Here is a 17,455-nt window from a genome sequence, read left to right on the forward strand (position 1 = left end):
TCGGCCGCGGGGCTCGGGCGCGCTCGCCGTGGACGGCTGCGCGAGCACTTCGTAAGGGCCCGCGGGACGCCGTGCCCGGGCGGGCGCGTGGCCTCGCGAGGGGCCCGGGACGGCCTGTGGCATCGGGGCGCGCGCCCTGGCCTCGGAGCTTCGGAAGCGCCACTCGGAGCGGAGCGCCGACTCTCCCTCTCTCTCCCCCTCCCTCTCTCCCTCTCCCCCTCAACAGGCTGTTGACTTGTGATTAACGTACTGTGCTATGGCCATCTGGGGTCTGATGTAGGTGTCATTTTGTCGTTTTCTTCCCGTTTCTGTCTCGGGGTGAAAAGCTTTACTGAAAAGCGGTGGCGGAGGATCCGGGTTTGGGAACTGTGTGGAAGCAGGTCGTGACTTACTTCTTCCTGTGTGTTTGTGGAGATTTGAAGTAAAAGGACTTTGCTGTTAAAAGAAAGAAAACTTTTTACCAAGACGTAAGGTGAAGCTGGACCGGAAACCAACTCAGGTTAGGCCTTCAGTTTGGCAAGTCTCAGAAGTCTGCCCAGGATTTCCGAGCTCGTGTTTTGCTCTGGGTGCTTTAGAATGGCCAAGACGTCTAGCAAAAGAAGGCAACGTGCTTGCTTTCTTTGTGAATTGATTCGTTTCATTTTTTTGATGAGTCGAGTTGCATAACTTGGAGGAAAACAGGATGCCACTTTGGGTAGGCTAGAGAACGCCCGGATAACCTCGGAGGCTAAGAGTGTCACTTGGCATGGTTTTACAGAACGTCCTTCCGGTGTTCCCCACTGCCAGCTACTCCTGTTTTGGCTGTCTTTTATTTTAAAAAATGACTTTCTACTTTCATTTTAAGTCATTTAAGCACATTTAAAAAGCCATTTAAGCCAATGTATGTTGTGTGTAGCAGATCCAAAAAGTGTGTGTGTGTATATTTGGGGACCTTTCCCCCCCACCTGGGTGAAACTGTTTTGCTAGTTCCTTGATTTATCACACGGTCATAGGGGATTTCTGGAACTGCATTTTTCTCTCTGTGACGTCGGATTATTAACTGCTGTCATCCCAGATAAATGCTGTTAGATTCTGGCAATTCTTGTCTCTGTTGAAATCCCTAAACTTAAACATAAAACCAACTGACGGTTCCACTCATCCCATCTTTGAGCTGTTTATCTCATAGGTTTATGAGATATATACCTATGTTCATATTATGCATTTTTCTTGTCCCATCTTCTTTTTTCCTTACTTGCGGTGACTGGAGTATTCATTTCCTGACTTTGTGCGTGTCTTTGTGTGTGCAACTTTGATCCCAAGATGTGACATAGTAGTGGTCAGAAGTGGAATACTGTTTTATATACCAAATTTTAAAGTTTAAATGTGAAACGAGCATATTTCCTTTTTACTTAGAAGACCTATGTAAGCAATTCCAAAAACAGTCAGCGAGGGGAAATCCTATGTGCATATGTGAAAATGTGTTTAAGCTCAGGGAATTTAAGCAGCTTTCTTGGCACTGTTGAATTGAGGGAAATAATAAAAAAATAAATCTAAGACATTGTTAATTGTAAAGTTTTGCTACATTGAGGTCTTTGGAGGAAATTGTTTTGTGCCTTTTTAGATGAATGGAATTAGTAGACTTTAAAACTCCCAAGAGAACATAAAGGCTTTGATTTAAAAGGCTAAAATTGCATCATTTATTTCCTGCTCCTCCAAGGTTTTTCCAAAGTCAAGAATAATTATAGATCGATGAGAGGGTGGCAAAATCTGTGGTCCTGTCTCAGAGTGGGTAGGACTGAGAGACCGAGAGGCTTACTCTGGGTTTATCTATTGGCTCTGGGGATCCCTGACTACATTTTTATGAGCTTTTATTCCTTTGGGTCCTCAGTGGAGGAAGGTGTCAGGCAACACAGAGTCATTGAGTAGCGCTGGGGAGACACAAGGCCGTTGGCCAGAGCGAGTTGGAAAGGCTTTGCAGTCCCGTTGCTCAGTGACTCGATATATGAGACAGCTATTCCTCTGGGGTTGTTAAAGTTTATGTTTGTGAAGAGATTTAACCGGGGCTATGTTCTGCTTTCTTTTGAGCAGCTGAGCCCCATATGGGGGTTGGCAGGCAGCAGAGAGGACCTTTCCAAGGTGTTCGTGTGAAGAACTCAGTGAAGGAGCTCCTGTTGCACATCCGAAGTCATAAACAGAAGGCTTCTGGCCAAGCTGTGGATGACTTTAAGGTGACCCTGTTTTTTTTTGTTTTGAGTGGGGTGGTGGGGAGGGGTCGGAGTTATTGTCCTCCGCTGACCTGGGTGTAGTCAGTCACTTGCAGTTTTTTGTAGATGGCAAAGCCCGTAGAACAGAGGCCGCATTGATCTTGTTATCTGATGTGTTTCTATGACTTAGCTGAGCGCTAGGCACCTGGTAGGCGTGCAAGGGAAGCCTGCAGAATGAATCCACGGCGGCAAGTTAGGGCGAGGGAGTAAGCAGGGCTCAGTCGGAACGGAACGTTTCGACTCGAAAGGGAAAAAATCAAGCGGCCTTATTAGTTTTATCTTGACCTGTGGTGAACTAAGTGGAAAGTGAAAATGGGGAAACTGCAAGGTAGAACGAAAATTGAGGTGGAAAATAAATACTGATAGAATGACCGTGTCAAGAGGTTTATGGTGAGCCATCTAACGTGGTGGAGATAAGCCTAGCCCCTGATGAATACTGAGCAGGATGTTATTTTATGTGCACTTAACTGGAAACTTTTTTTCCCTGTAGACGCAAGGTGTGAACATAGAACAGTTCACAGGTAAGAGCCACGTCTGTTCATGATTTTATGGGGGCTTTGGAGTAAAATGGTTCAGTTTGGTAATGGGCAAAATTTGTAAGGTGAAGTAATCACGGATTCCATATTCCTTTCTTGAGTGTAGAACTGAAGAACACAGTAGCATACAGTGGGAAAAGGAAAGGGCCTGATTTGTTGTCTGATGGACCAGTCTGCAAAAGGCCATCTCTGTTGCATACCCAGTTTTTGGTAAGTTTTAAAAGGTGAATTTTCCTCTGAACGTCCTGGAATAAGTTTAGAAGGAAGCGCGTGTGCAACTTGCTTTCTCTTCCTTTCTAGACACCGCCTCAAACACCCACGCCCGTGGAGAGCATGGAAGATGTCCATCACCATGAGCCCAGACAGGACCCCAGTGCCGACCTGCTTCAGAACATTATAAACATTAAGAATGAATGCAGCCCTGTTTCCCTGAACACAGTCCAAGTGAGCTGGATGAGCCCTGTGGTGGTCCCTCAGAGCTCTCCTCAAGAGGCATGTCAGGACTTCCCTGGAGGGCAGGTCTTCCACCCGCCTCAGAAGTATCAACCGTTCCAAGTCAGTGGCTCCCCACAGATGATGGACCAGGCTTCCCTGTACCAATATTCTCCACAGAACCAGAATGTAGAGCAGCCGCCGCACTACACCCACAGCCCAGCCCTGGAATACAGTCCCTATTCCAGAGCCTCCCAGTCCCCCAGCTTTGAACTTGACCTCTTTGATGGTCAGGCACCACAGTTCTGCACAAACCAAAGTTTTGCTTCCCTTCTCCGTAGTCATGAGGAATCTGAGAATATTGTGAATCCCATTCAGACTTCCTCCAATGTCCAGCCACAAAGTGATGCTCACCTGCAGAGCTTCGGCATGATGCCCCGCAGCGCCTGTGAGGCCATTGGGGGGCACGAAGTAGCCTCCACCTCTGTAAGCACCTCGTTGCCCTGCCAGAACATCACCGGAAGTCCACTGAGCACCACACAGCTAGGGAAATCATTTTTTCAGTGGCAAGTAGAGCAGGAAGAAAGCAAATTGGCAAATATTTCCCAAGACCACCTTCTTTCCAAGGATGCAGATGGTGACACGTGAGTATTCTTTCATCTCGTAAACTTAATTAGGCAAACCACACTTACTGGACATAGTGGGCGTAGGATTGTCTAGGGCATACCAAGTTATATCTTGGTTAGTGGTTGGTTAACCAAGATGACTAGTGTAGGCAGAAACTGCTACTTAATTATAGCTAATAGTTCCAGAAAGAGTTTCCCTTTTTTTCATTTTTTTGGCTGAACAAATGACCTGTTCTAAATTAATAAAAGTATATGTGTCTTCCTGTATAATTGGGTTTGGAAGAGCGTCACAGACTATGTCTGTAGAGCAGAAACAATGAGAACATGATGAGGCATAAACTGTGAGTTGATTTGTAGGTTGATCCTAATCTGTCCTGATGTCTTTGTGGCCTCGGGGAAGTTATTCAACCTCTCTATTCCTCAGTTTCTTGACATGTAAAATGACCATGCCTCCCTCAGATGGTTTTTGTGAATATTAAAAATAATAGATCTAAAGTGATCAGCATGGTGCCTGACAGTTGTCTTTCTCTTCTTGTTTCTGCTAGCCTAACTCATTCTGTTGCAACTGGGATGTGTTATTAATCTAGCAGAAAAGACAAATTATACTCTGCAGTGTTTCATTTGACTGCACCATTATATCAAAAAGAGGGCTAAAGGAAGGTTGGTTTTTGGTTTTTTTTTTTTTTAACATACATTTAGTGAAATCAGAAGGGATTGACCTCTTTTCCTTTCTTGTTCCCCAGGTTCCTTCACATTGCTGTTGCCCAAGGGAGAAGGGCTCTTTCCTATGTTCTCGCAAGAAAGATGAATGCACTTCACATGCTGGATATTAAAGAGCACAATGGACAGGTGAGGATCCCAACAGAGTCTGAAATGGCAAAGATGGGGTCATGGCAAAGTGAATGGCACATATGTAGATCATCTCAGAGCTCAAGATCAAGAGGCTTTAGTTAATATTAACTTTGAGATGTTGACTTTTTGCCACCATCCACCCTGAGGTTATTAACGTTAACTTTGTAGTTATTTGACCAAAGACTGAGTATAATAAAGCTGCACCCTAAGCTTATTTTAGTTTCCTTGTCTTGCAGTATCTGATTTCTTATTAATAGGATTTATTTTCTCTACATGGGTGTTTCCCTTAGTCATAGTTTAGTTTCATATTTCTTGTTATGATAATGTTAATGTTTAAAAACATGTTTTCTTCCTCCCCCTGGGTGTTCACAGAGTGCCTTTCAGGTGGCAGTGGCTGCCAATCAGCATCTCATTGTGCAGGATCTGGTGAACCTTGGGGCCCAAGTGAACACCACAGACTGCTGGGGAAGAACGCCTCTGCACGTTTGTGCTGAGAAGGGCCACTCCCAGGTGCTCCAGGTAAGAGGCTTCCATCATTGCAAGCTAAAGAGATAGGGCTTAGATATGAGAAGCCAGATGTAGGTTACCTGTTGCAGTATCTATTCTGAATTACATTTCTTGGGATTATAATAAAGTGTGTGTGTAGCTTGTCTCTCTCACAGATGTCTGTTTTAAAATTTTGCAGGCAATTCAGAAGGGAGCAGTGAGGAGCAATCAGTTTGTGGATCTTGAGGCAACTAACTATGATGGTAAGCAACGGAAACTTCATTAGGTAAAGAACCATTTAGAGAGTGAGGCATAGGAGTTCTAAGAGTGCTTACTAAGTATCATATCTAAGAGGGAAATTCAGATTGCTTTGCTGGTTCTTGTAGAGCCCATTTGTAAGTAAAATTAGAAACCATCCTCAAGGTTTGTTATTAAAGAGGGACCACAGGACTTGATGGGACTTTTGACCACTGCTTTATTATGCTTTCCTTCCAGGCCTGACTCCCCTTCATTGTGCAGTCATGGCCCACAACACTGTGGTCCATGAGCTCCAGATAAATCAACAACCACATTCCCCTGAAGTTCAGGAGCTTTTACTGAAGAATAAGAGTCTGGTTGACACCATTAAGTGTCTGATCCAAATGGGAGCAGCAGTGGAAGCAAAGGTAAATTCATAGAAAAGGTTTGAGTTGGAGTAGGGGAGAACAGTGGTAATAGCAAAAGACCTTGCTCCCAAGTACAGATGGAAACTTCTTTATTTTTTTTCTTTTTTAAAAAGGATTAATGGAGTAGCAATGAATGGATAGTTAAGAAGCTTAGATTTTAAAAGATCATTTCATCTCCTTTCTTGATTTCCTTTAATCCATGGATTATGAACCAAAAGATCATTTACTTGTCAAGTAAATTTGTCTTTGAAAGGGAAAGCAAATGCTTGAAATTAATTTTGTCATTCTGGCTTCCATTTTCATTCACTGAGAATATTGGTAGTGCTTTTTGTAAGGGTTTCTTCATTATTGTAAGATCTGGACTTAATCTTCTGTTTTTTAAACTGGAAAGTATTTTATTATTTTAAAATTTGGGCTTTATTTGCTGAGAATCTTTGGGGGGAAAATGCTTAAGTCAAAAACCACTTGGACCCTTAAGGGCTTACTGTCTAATAAAAGAGGGGAGAGAGACAGCTAAATATAACTCTGGGGTTAGTCACCAAGTCTGAAAACACAGGTAAATACATAATAAGTGGTTTATTGATATGTGACAATACATGATAAAAAAAAATGTCGTCTATGTTTCTATGTTTTATGGCCACTCTGAATACAAAGGTAGATTGTGATAAGAGGCATGCAGGTGAATGAATAGGGAATTTAAGAGGAATAAAAGATTCCATTGAGTTTGGGATTAAGGAAGGCTTTGTGGGGAAGGGAGCATTCAAAGTGACTCTCCAAGGTAGTGTCTGACATTTAAGAGACTGTGTGAAAAGTGTATTCCAAGGCCTCGAATCTGGATTTTCATGTTTTTTTTTTCCTCTTGCCTTTGACAAGGATCGTAAAAGTGGCCGTACAGCCCTGCATTTGGCCGCTGAAGAAGCAAATCTGGAACTCATTCGCTTCTTCTTGGAGCTGCCCAGCTGCCTGTCTTTTGTGAATGCGAAGGTGCTTACAGAAAGCTTCAGTAGCCCTACCAGAGTTGCAATGACCTTTACACCTTCTTCAGGTTGTTGGGCTCCTTTCATGAAGTCCCCCTCCCTGATGACTGTTATTTCACTTCTTTGTCTTCAGGCTTACAATGGAAACACTGCCCTCCATGTTGCTGCCAGCCTGCAGTATCGGGTGACACAGTTGGATGCAGTTCGCCTGTTGATGAGGAAGGGAGCAGACCCAAGTACTCGGAACTTGGAGAACGAACAGCCAGTGCATTTGGTTCCCGATGGCCCTGTGGGAGAACAGGTGAGGGTTATAGGAGGGAGAGGAAATACTTTAAGCCCCCAGTCAAAAACATCAAGGTAGATGAGGTTGTATAGGGCGCAGGCTGGCTGATGCTCTTCAGATGGGCTCTGTCAGCGTCTGTGTCTCACAGGAATTGTTTTGTTTCCAAAAAAAGACTAAGAAATTGGAAGGTTTATCTCTGAACCCAAAATGGTCAAGGGTCAATCAGACCTCTTGCTTTGGCCTCCCCAAGTGCTGGGATTACAAACGTGAGGCACTGTGCCTGGCCATATCATGTAATCATTACAAAAAATCTTGCAGTATTAAATAAGATTCAGCTGATAAGATTGATATAGTTACTAATAATGATGGTTCCAGGGACCATCATTATTAGTAACTAAGCCCAGAATTTGCTGCCACTTAAACCGTTTGTGGTGTGCGGTCATCTAACTCTGTGCTCAGGGATTATTGAGATATGGAGCCATTTGACTCTTCATAGAATGTTCTCAGATGACTCTTCTTTTTCCTTTTGTGTTTTGTGTGTATGTGCGTCGGGCAGAGAGAAGGTCTTTTTCCTTACTTTTATTGTGTGTCCTAGCAGCTATCAGTCGTATCCCCTACCCCAATCTCCTTCTAAATTGTTCCTCTTATCTGTTGTGGGCTGAGGGACAGATGATACAGTTTGTCAGACTGAGGTGTAAAATCAATCACGTGGCTCTGAATGAGCCTAGGGTCTTTTTCTGTGATCCATGAAGTCATGCACAGATGCTTTCACACTTGGCTGTCATGACAGCTATTTTAACTCGAAGGCTATTAAGAATTTACTTGTGCGTGAATAGATGGGTTTTGTGTTCTTGATAGTTGAGCTTGACTTCAAGATAAAAGATATTATAATATACCGTAATTACTGCCCTGTATTAAATGTTCTCACAGATAGCAGGAGTAAAGATTAGGAAAGGACTATAGGTCCTAGTTTAGTTTTGGAGATTTTCAGCGTCAGGTAATTTTCTTATTTTATTTTATTTTAAAGACAGATAATTTTTAAGGGAGATGTTTTTCTTTCTTGCACACAAAAATTGACAAAGGAGATCTGAAATAAGCTTTAAAAGGAGTTTATTATTTTAAAGTCACCTTAAACTTGACAAATATTGTACATATTTCTTCGTATACTTATGAGTTAATAGGAGTAGTATAGTGTATATCAGAAAGCAATGAAATGCCGTTTTTTGACCATTAAAAACAAACCTCACAAATCTTTTTACTTCTCTTTTAGATCCGACGTATCCTGAAGGGAAAGTCCATTCAGCAGAGAGCTCCACCCTATTAGCCCCATTAACTTGGAGCCTGGTCAGCAACACTCACTGTCAGTTAGGCAGTCCTGATGTATCTGTACATAGACCATTTGCCCTGTATTGGCAAATGTAAGTTGTTTCTATGAAACAAACCTATTTAGTTCACTATTATATAGTGGGTTATATTAAAGGAAAAGAAGAAAAATATCTAATTTCTCATGGCAGATTTGCATATTTCATACCCAGGTATCTGGGATCTAGACATCTGAATTTGATCTGAGTATAAAATTGCCTTCAATGAACAGTAGCTTTTGGGTAGGAAAAGACTTTGATTTGTGGCATAAGACTTTGCTCATAGAGCTATTGCCAGTTTCAAAGCAGGTAAATTGTAAAGATTTCTTTAAGAAAAATAAGAGCCTTCGAAAGGAAACAAGTAAATATAGTGCTGAGGCTTGGTTTGGCCTGAGGCAGTACCTGCAGTTATTGGTGTTAGAAAGTCTCTAGTCATAGGACTAGACGAAAGGTGTCCATGGTTAGAATTTGATCTTTGCAAACTGTGTATAATTGTTATTTTTTATCTCTGAATATATTGTACATATTTGGTCATTAACATGGTTGTGTTTTAACTGTGTAAGTCAATAAAATAGAAAGGAACAAGTGAAATTGTCACTATTTTAAACATTTTTACACACTTAAATGAGCTGTTATTGTATAATTCCTGAGTAAAGTCTTTGTAGATAAAGCAGATGGGGAGTTATTCCTTTAGTGGCCGAAAGAGCTATGTTTAAATCGTAAATGTGCCTTTTCTCATGCACTGAAATAAGACATGTTACCTGTAGGGAATTGCATGCTCTTGCAGAGAATACCTCCTTACGGCTTACTCTCTAGAATTTGTAATTTACATGTTCTGCTGAAATTTTTGTTTTTTTATCTTTATAGAGGCAACAAAAAGTCAATATTGAAACATGTCTTCCTGTTTTCCGTTGTCAAATAATGATAATGTGCCATGACATATAACAATTCGGAAAAATGTTTAACATTAATTCTGTTTTGCTTAATATTATTTTGCTTACCTCTGGCATGCCTGAGGGACATATTTGGCTTTAATTGCACACTAATTTTTTGTAAGAAATTTGACTCATTAAAAACTTTTTTTAAAAATGAGAAGTTTCATAAGTGATTGACTAACTTAACATCTTTGTAACTAAACACTTAAATTATTTTTAAAAAGATGCTCTTAGGATTGATCACATCATTTGACCCAGAATGTCTTGTAGTCAAGCTAGTTATAGTCACCAATACATTTACACTGTAAAATCTCATGCATGGTTTTAAAGAAACATTAATTCACTTATAGTATTTGCCTTAGGAATGTACATTTTCTTTTCCTAGTGCCTTATTTATATTTCTGTGGGTAGAAAAAGTACCATTAATGATACCCTAACCTTTAAATTAGTTGATATATTTTAATTTGGATTTTTTAAATACCATATTTCCTGAAGGAATACAAGATTTAACACCAACATCTGTTTGCTAAATTAATTAGTAGAGGTTTGTTAGGTTATGAAATACCGTGGAAATTTAGCAGATACTGTTGATCATTCAGAAGTTCATATGCAAAAAAAGCAATATGGGAGCAGTGAACACAGGAAAAGCAGTTTGGAGATGACCAGGATGGTCCTGAGGGTGTAAACCTGGGAGCAGTATGAAGGGGGGTTCTTCCCTTTCCCAACGTGCCATTTGACTTGTGTGAGAACAAACACATCAACACCCCCATCAACATTAGACATTTCAATTACTACACGTATATCCTAGTTCTTATAGCCTCCTTGGGAGTCTGGTGAAAGCTACAAATCCTTTCCCTGGAAAAATGCCCATATGTGTATATACACGAACACTTTACAAAATCAGAGGCTTCGCAGCCCTCAGAAGATCATGAGGCAGGTTAAGAATCTACTTTAGTTCCACTTCTGTACATCAGATATGATTTTATTCCTTCATATAAATGTTATCTTAAGAGTAATTCGCTTTACAAATGCAACCTGATAACCAGAACAGTAGAAATGATGTACCCCCACTGAACACAGCTATACAGTGAGCTATTCCCAAATGGGTATGTGTGTTCTCTTCTAATTAATCATTTGAACCGATGTCTAGCAAGCATATTTGTGTGTCTGTGCAAAGATGTATTATAGCTAGTATGAAGCCAAGACTTCTATTTCTCAGTCTTAAGGTACTTACATGAGAGACATGGCATGCCCTGTATTAGGTAGACCATGTTAAATGCCGTTGAAAAAGGAAGACATATCATAGAGATTCAGAAGAGAAATTTCTATCTTACTGTGGAGGAATCAAGGTAGAGCATTAAAAAAAAGTTTTAGATTCAGGGAGTACACATGTATGTTTGTTACATGGACGTAATATATAGTGGTGGGGATTGAGACTCAGGTGACCCATTCTCCAGGTACTGAACATTGTGCCCCAAATACCACAAAAGCCATTGCAACTAAAACAAACGGGACTTAATTAAACTAGGAAGCTTCTACACAGCAAAAGAAACGATCAACAGAGTGAACAGAAAACCTACTGAATGGAAGAAAATATTTGAAAATTACACCTCAGTCAGAGGGCTAATATCCAGAATCTACAAGGTACAGCATTTGAGCTGCATCTTCAGAATAGGTGATTTGGGTGTTCATAAAAAAGAAGGAGAGGCAGGTGAAACAAACAAAACAACATGAACCAAGGCACGGTGTTTTAAGGGAACAGCAGTGGGTTTCAATGTAGTTTGGTTAGAATCTGGCATAGCCAATGTTTCAGCTGGTGTTCCCCCTCTGCCTGGTAATATTCTAATGAGTATCACATTGAGAAGGATCCTCTGGCTTTTGAGGGGCTTGGCAGAAGAGGGCACTGTGACTTATTAGTGATATCAAAGAATGAGCCTCACAGAAACTAAGATTATGCACTCATTGCAACCTCAGTGCCTAGCACAATGTCTGGCAATGTAGGAGCTCAGAATACGCTGGTTAAATGAGTGAATGAATATATGCCAATCCTGACTGGGGTCACTGGTTTTTGAGGAGAGCTGATGAATTTATTTATTATGTATTTATTTATTTTGAGTTGGAGTCTCTGTCACCCAGGTTGGAGTGCAGTGGCACAATCACAGCTAACTGCAGCCTCAACTCCCTGGGTTCAGATGATCCTTTTGCCTCAACCTCCCAAGTAGCTGGGACTGAAGGTACATGCCACCACATCTGGCTAATTTTTTTTTTTTTTTTTTTTTTTAGTAGAGATGAGGTCTCACTATGTTGCCCAGGCTTGTTTTGAACTGAATTCCTAGGTTCAAGCAATTCTCCTGACTTGGCCTCCCAAAGTGCTGGGATTATAGGCACGAGCCACCACGCCTAGTCGGAGGTGGTGTTTTGAACCAGACATATTATTAAATACTAATGAATCAATGACTGTCATGGTTCTGAACTTAACTCTGACCTAAGGTTTTACAGTGACAATGATGACATGCTAATAAAAATGAGCATAGTTAAGTGCATTAAAAAACCAAACAAACAGGTATTCCTCTCTGTAAGGGACTAATTTTAGTATCATAGTTTGGTGTTTATTAAGAAAACCTAAGATTTGGTTAGAGACCAAATCTTCCAGCTCTGGTTGTAAGTCAGTAACATTTCATATCCTTTCTGTATTTTTACTTAATCAGGAGTGGAGAATTTCCTCAAACTCATTAAACGTTTAACAAAGTCATCTTCTTAAGCACTTTGGGAGACTGAGGCAAAAGGATTGCTTGAGCTCAAGAGTTTGAGGCTATAATGAGCTATGATTGCATTACTGCACTCTAGCCTGGGCAACAGAGCGAGACCCTAAAAAAAAAAAAAAAAGCTTATTATCTCTTAATCAGAGTGGAAAATTTTCTCAAACTCCTTAAATGATTAACACATGTCATCTTCATAGGCACAGTGCCATGAACTCCATCTTTTGATAACCTCAGTTTACTGTTGAATGTGATCACAAGGAGACATCAACTTCAACCACTGGCTGGGTTCCTCTGAGATCAGGCCTGGGTACAAGGTTAGAGACTAGTTATAATCATGCTGCTGGGATCAGCCCTTGAGAGGAGGAGAGGGATTGTCTCATTCATCCTCAGAGGCCCTGTGCCTGTCGTGGTATCTGACACATAGTAGACATTCAATAAATTGTTCTTAAATGGAATTTAATTTTATGACTCTTTTAAATTTATTCTTTCTTGGTATATTTTATACTTCAATGCATAAACATTTTATCATTCATGCAGTTTATGACTAAAACCAGAAGTACTTTTATGCTTCAACGATATGAGGGGGGGACTACCCCAAAAAACGCAAAATTTATTTATTAAAAAAGTGCATTTATTTCTGACATGTTTAAACTTCAGTCACCTTCAAAGTACTCTCTATTTGATGCAATTCACCTATCTAGGTGATTTTTCCACCGCTCAAAACGGTTTTTGAACTTGTTAATTTGGATGCCTTTTAGTGCTCCTGCCATGTTTTGTTTCACCTCTTCCACATTGGCAAAATGTTTCCTTTTGAGGACTTTTTAATTCGGGGAAACCAAAAAAAGTTGCTTGGAGTGAGATCGGGTAAATAGGAAGCGTGGAGCACAGGGATTATATTGTTTTTGGTCAAAAACTGCTGAACGCTCAACATAGCGTGGGCAGGTACGTTTGTAAATCACCCATCATGAAATAGGCAAAAACGTTAAAAGAATCTCAAAAAAAAAAAAAAAATTCACTGAAGCTGAATGTTGCCTTTCACAACAACGCTAGCTGGTACACTGATGCTGATGGATTCCTAGAGCACTTAGTGAAGGAAGCCTGTACTACAAGGGGCTCGCCTTTGAAAAGATAATTTCATTTTTGGGGGGGTCCCTATTCCTCCTACACCAATTCAGGTTTCACTTTGTTTTCTCAGTCCCCTCATTCTACCTTTGGAGTCTGTGCAGACCCAGAGACACTGCAAGGGTGGTACATTTCCAGGACGAGTAAAATTGTAGATGCCTCTCAAAGTGAGCCACGTTTTCTTGATTCTATCTTTGTCCTCCAGCCTGTGCTGCCTGCTCCCTCCATCACACCGCTCCCCTGTCAGCCCCAGAGAATTTTGGGATGAGAAGAGCCAGATAATTAAGCTGCTGAACGCCCTAGGCCCAAGGTCTCAGGCTTTGGTGGACATCAGTGTCATCTGTGACATTTATTAAACATGCATATGCTGAGGTCCCACCCCAGACCCTGAATGGGAATCTCCAGGGTTTTGAGGACTTCTCACAGGAGTATGTGAAGATGATTCTACTGCAGTTTTAGTCTAAGTTAATTAGGAAATGCAGACTTTGGAGCATCATTGTGGTTGGCCAGTAGCCATATGATGGTCACAGAATGGGTTGCTAGAATGTCCATGGAGAAGCAGTAGCAACAGACACATGCCTGTAGTGTGCCAGGCATGTTGGCTCCTGAGGTATAAGACACTAGCTTGGAAGATGCAATTGTGAGTCACCTCATCTGTTTTTCTGCTTTCAGAAAACACTTCTGTAAGTTCGTTCTTGCTTTTAAGTTTCCCAGGTGTATCAGTTTCCTAGGACTGTGTAACAACCAAAACCTTGAGGCTTGAGTTAGAGAAATCCATTCTCTCATAGTTCTGGAGGCCAGAATTCTGAAGTCGAGGTGTTGGCTAAACCATACTCCCTCCTATGGTTCTGGGGGGGTTCCTTCCTTCCCTATTCCAGCTGCTGGTGACTCTAGGTGTTCCTGGGCTGTGATAGTATAACTCCAATCTATGCTTCTGTCTTCATAGGACCTTCTCCTCTCCCTGTATCTTCTCTGTGTATCTCTTATGAGGACACTTGTCATTGGATTTAGGGCCCAGCTAAACAATCCAGGATGACTTACTTGCTCTCAAGATTCTTAATTACTTGCACAAAGACCTTTTTTCCAAATGAGGTCATGGTCATAGGTTCTGAGGATTAGGATGTGGACATATATTTGTAGGGAACTTCATATAACCCACTGCATCAAGGACAGAGGATTTATAATCTTTTCTGCTATGACTATTTCTCTTACAAAATGATTAAGATGAATTCCTTTTTAAAAATGATTTTATTGTGATAAGAACACAACATGAACTCTATCTTTTAAACAAAATTTTAAGTGTGCAATACAGTATTAACCGTAAGGACCATGTTGCACAGTTCTCTGGAGCTTATAAGATGGATCTTTTCAAATAATACTGTAGTCTGTCTTCAGAATCTTTGAGCACCTTTTATATATAATTATTGGTCTACTGTGTAGTACAACTTCTCCATTTCATTTATTAGTTGTAATACTTGGCATTGACTCATTTACCACTGATAAACTTTTACAGATACAATGAAAATAATTGTTAAGCGGTAATTTAAAAATTATTATAACGATTAAAAGAGCATTAAGTATTTTCAACTTACAGCAAAGGTTGCATAATTATCTTCAGTTCTTTGGTGAATAAACCTGCCACTCTTTACCTTGGACCACACTACCTGGAGTTGCCCATGCAGAAAGCAACATGATCACAAATTAAATGACTGTGCTTTGGGGTACCTGACCTTGCGATGATAACAGCAGAGTAAACTGCATGTGTTTAAAAGTGAAGGGCTGCTGGGGATGGGGGAAGAGGGACAGGATTGGCAGTAGTGGGAAACTGCTGGGGGGGGCATACCCCATCAACAAGGGTACCTGCCTAATGAACATTTGTATACCTAACCCTGAATTGTACCCCGCATCTTTAAGGGAAAAGATTTAAAAATGAAAAAAAAAAAAAAAAAAGGGAAGGGCCACCAGAGCGGTAGCTCACATCTGTAATCCCTGCACTTTGGGAGACTGAGGCAAAAGGATCGCTTGAGTCCAAGAGTTTGAGGCTACAGTGAGCTGTGATTACATCATGACACTCTAGCCTGGGCAACAGAGCAAGACCCTTAAAAAAAAAAGTGAAGGGCTAACTTGAGGAAATCCATAGTTTCAGTCAATAAATAATGATTCCACGTTGCCAAAACGCCATTAAAATATATTGTTTTAGATCTAGAGATTACCTTTTTTAAGTGATAAGATTCTGGCCTTTGCTGTGAAAGAGATTCTAGCAGCTTTGGAAAGCTGGTACTTGAATCCAGCATGCGTTTCCCTTGGAACACCATAGTACCTTCAGGCATGACAGTAGGGACAAGTTTCAGAATGTGATGCAATATTAGACACCTTAGCTGAACTGATTTGGGGTTTAAGGTTGAAGTCACTAGTTGTTTGATCAATTCATGGTAATTGAATTCACATGGCCCGCTCTAACTGTTCGCAGTCAAACATCTCTCAGGTCGGAATTACATTTCGCATGTTTGCATAAGTGTGTGGTGTACTTCCTGATTGGCCTTTAAGAAAGCCCTAGGTGTCAACGGACCTGGAATGAACCACTCCTCTCTCCAAGCACTGAATGGTAAGTTGGTCATCTGTCTCAGGGGAGTCAGCCCAATGAGAGCCTCCTTTCCGATTGGCTTCAAAGTTTTTTAATTTTTATTTTTACATTAGATATCACTTGTCATTTGTCTTTAAGAAGTATTCCTTCAGGAATGTTTTATCTATCTATCTATCTATCTATCTATCTATCTATCTATCTATCTATCTATCTATCTATCTATCTATCTATCAAGTCCAGGTCTCTGTCAACCAGACTGGAGTGCACTGGTACCATCTAGGCTCACAGCAGTCTTGACTTCTCAGGCTCAGGCAATTTTTCCGCCTCAGTCTCCTGAGTAGCTGGGATGACAGGTACATGCCATAATGCCTGGCTAAAGTTTTGATTGTTTTGGTAAAGATGAGGTCTCATTGTGTTGCTTAGGCTGGTCTCCAACTCCTGGGCTCAAGTGATCCTCCCACCTTGGCCTTCCAAAGTGCTGGGAACCACCATGCCCAGCCTGGGAATTAGTTTAAAAACTTCAAAAAGTTCTCCTTTTTTAGGCTCTTGCAGATATGAAGATGAGAGTTGCCCACGTTTAGGATATTGATTTTGTCTGGTGTAAATTCTATGTATCTAAAGAAAACTTAAAAGGCATCACTTGGGAAAACAAGTAAACATTTGGATGGTGCCTCTACCTAAAAGATGCCTGTAAAAAATTTTTAAAGGATAAGTTTTTGAGCTCAACTTGTAGAAAACCTTAAATATAATATACTATATTACCTTGCTTAAAAGAAAAAATATCTAGAGGCTCCTCAAAGACCCCAAAATAATTTTTTGTATAGGCCAAATAAGGCTATATTTTAAGCCAGATTTTTTCCAAACAGACCTAAACTGGGTGAGAAACTGTCCAGTTTTTTCATGCAGTGTAATAGATAGAGAAAGAGGTATATGGAGAAAAATTTCACTTATACAGATTATTTATTTCCATATACACTCCAATCATATAGACTAATGGGGTACATCATTTAAAGTGCAGGAATTTATAGACAGTTGATAGATTTTTATGATATTATTCTATTTCCCAGACTATCTAAATCACTCAGTTTTATTTCTTCCCTCAGGTAAAGTTACATTAAATCTGTTATCAAGGTCATATGTGTGTTAAATTAATTTTTTTCTATTTTCTTTGCCACCCCCACGTCTACATTTTCCAGATCTCATTCCTGGATTACTACAAAGATTTAAAAATAAAAACTCTGACTTTTTTTTTTGAGTTGGCATCTTATTTTGTCACCCAGGCTGGAGTGCAGTGGCACGCTCATGGCCACCCCAGTGTCGACCTACTGAGCTCAGGTGATCCTTCCACCTCAGCCTTCCAAGTAGCGGGAACTACAGGCATGCACTACCACACTTGGCTAATTTTTTTGATTTATTGTAGAGACGGGTCTCACCAAGTTGCCCAGGCTGATTTTGAACTGCTGGCCTCAGGCAATCCTCTCATCTTGGCCTCCCAAAGTGCTGGGATTACAGGTTTGAGTCACTGCACCTGGCCAAACCCTGACTTTTTATTATGGAAATACTCAAACACACACAGAAGTAGGGAGAATAG

The 17,455-nt window shown here is 40.7% G+C and overlaps 1 protein-coding gene across 2 annotated transcripts in view; it reads left to right on the forward strand.

Moving 5' to 3' along the window:
* Positions 1 to 8,579, forward strand: part of NFKBIZ (NFKB inhibitor zeta) — a 29,929-nt gene extending 21,350 nt beyond the window's left edge. The window contains exons 1-12 of one of the 2 annotated variants that reach the window (XM_008074462.2): positions 2,035 to 2,207; positions 2,734 to 2,764; positions 2,886 to 2,989; positions 3,080 to 3,223; positions 3,590 to 3,855; positions 4,581 to 4,686; positions 5,062 to 5,208; positions 5,375 to 5,438; positions 5,671 to 5,840; positions 6,714 to 6,824; positions 6,951 to 7,118; positions 8,371 to 8,579. In XM_008074462.2, the coding sequence (XP_008072653.1) occupies positions 2,079 to 2,207; positions 2,734 to 2,764; positions 2,886 to 2,989; positions 3,080 to 3,223; positions 3,590 to 3,855; positions 4,581 to 4,686; positions 5,062 to 5,208; positions 5,375 to 5,438; positions 5,671 to 5,840; positions 6,714 to 6,824; positions 6,951 to 7,118; positions 8,371 to 8,424 (1,494 nt within the window). In that variant the 5' untranslated portion in view covers positions 2,035 to 2,078 and the 3' untranslated portion in view covers positions 8,425 to 8,579. Of the gene's footprint in view, positions 1 to 2,034; positions 2,208 to 2,733; positions 2,765 to 2,885; positions 2,990 to 3,079; positions 3,856 to 4,580; positions 4,687 to 5,061; positions 5,209 to 5,374; positions 5,439 to 5,670; positions 5,841 to 6,713; positions 6,825 to 6,950; positions 7,119 to 8,370 lie in introns of those variants that run through there. The other variant, XM_008074461.2, reaches the window with a different exon arrangement.
* Positions 8,580 to 17,455: the final 8,876 nt, after the last annotated feature.

This window comes from Carlito syrichta, unplaced genomic scaffold (genome assembly GCF_000164805.1).
Source record: "Carlito syrichta isolate Samal-C Ts95f unplaced genomic scaffold, Tarsius_syrichta-2.0.1 Scaffold316463, whole genome shotgun sequence".
Taxonomy (NCBI): Eukaryota; Metazoa; Chordata; class Mammalia; order Primates; family Tarsiidae; genus Carlito; species Carlito syrichta.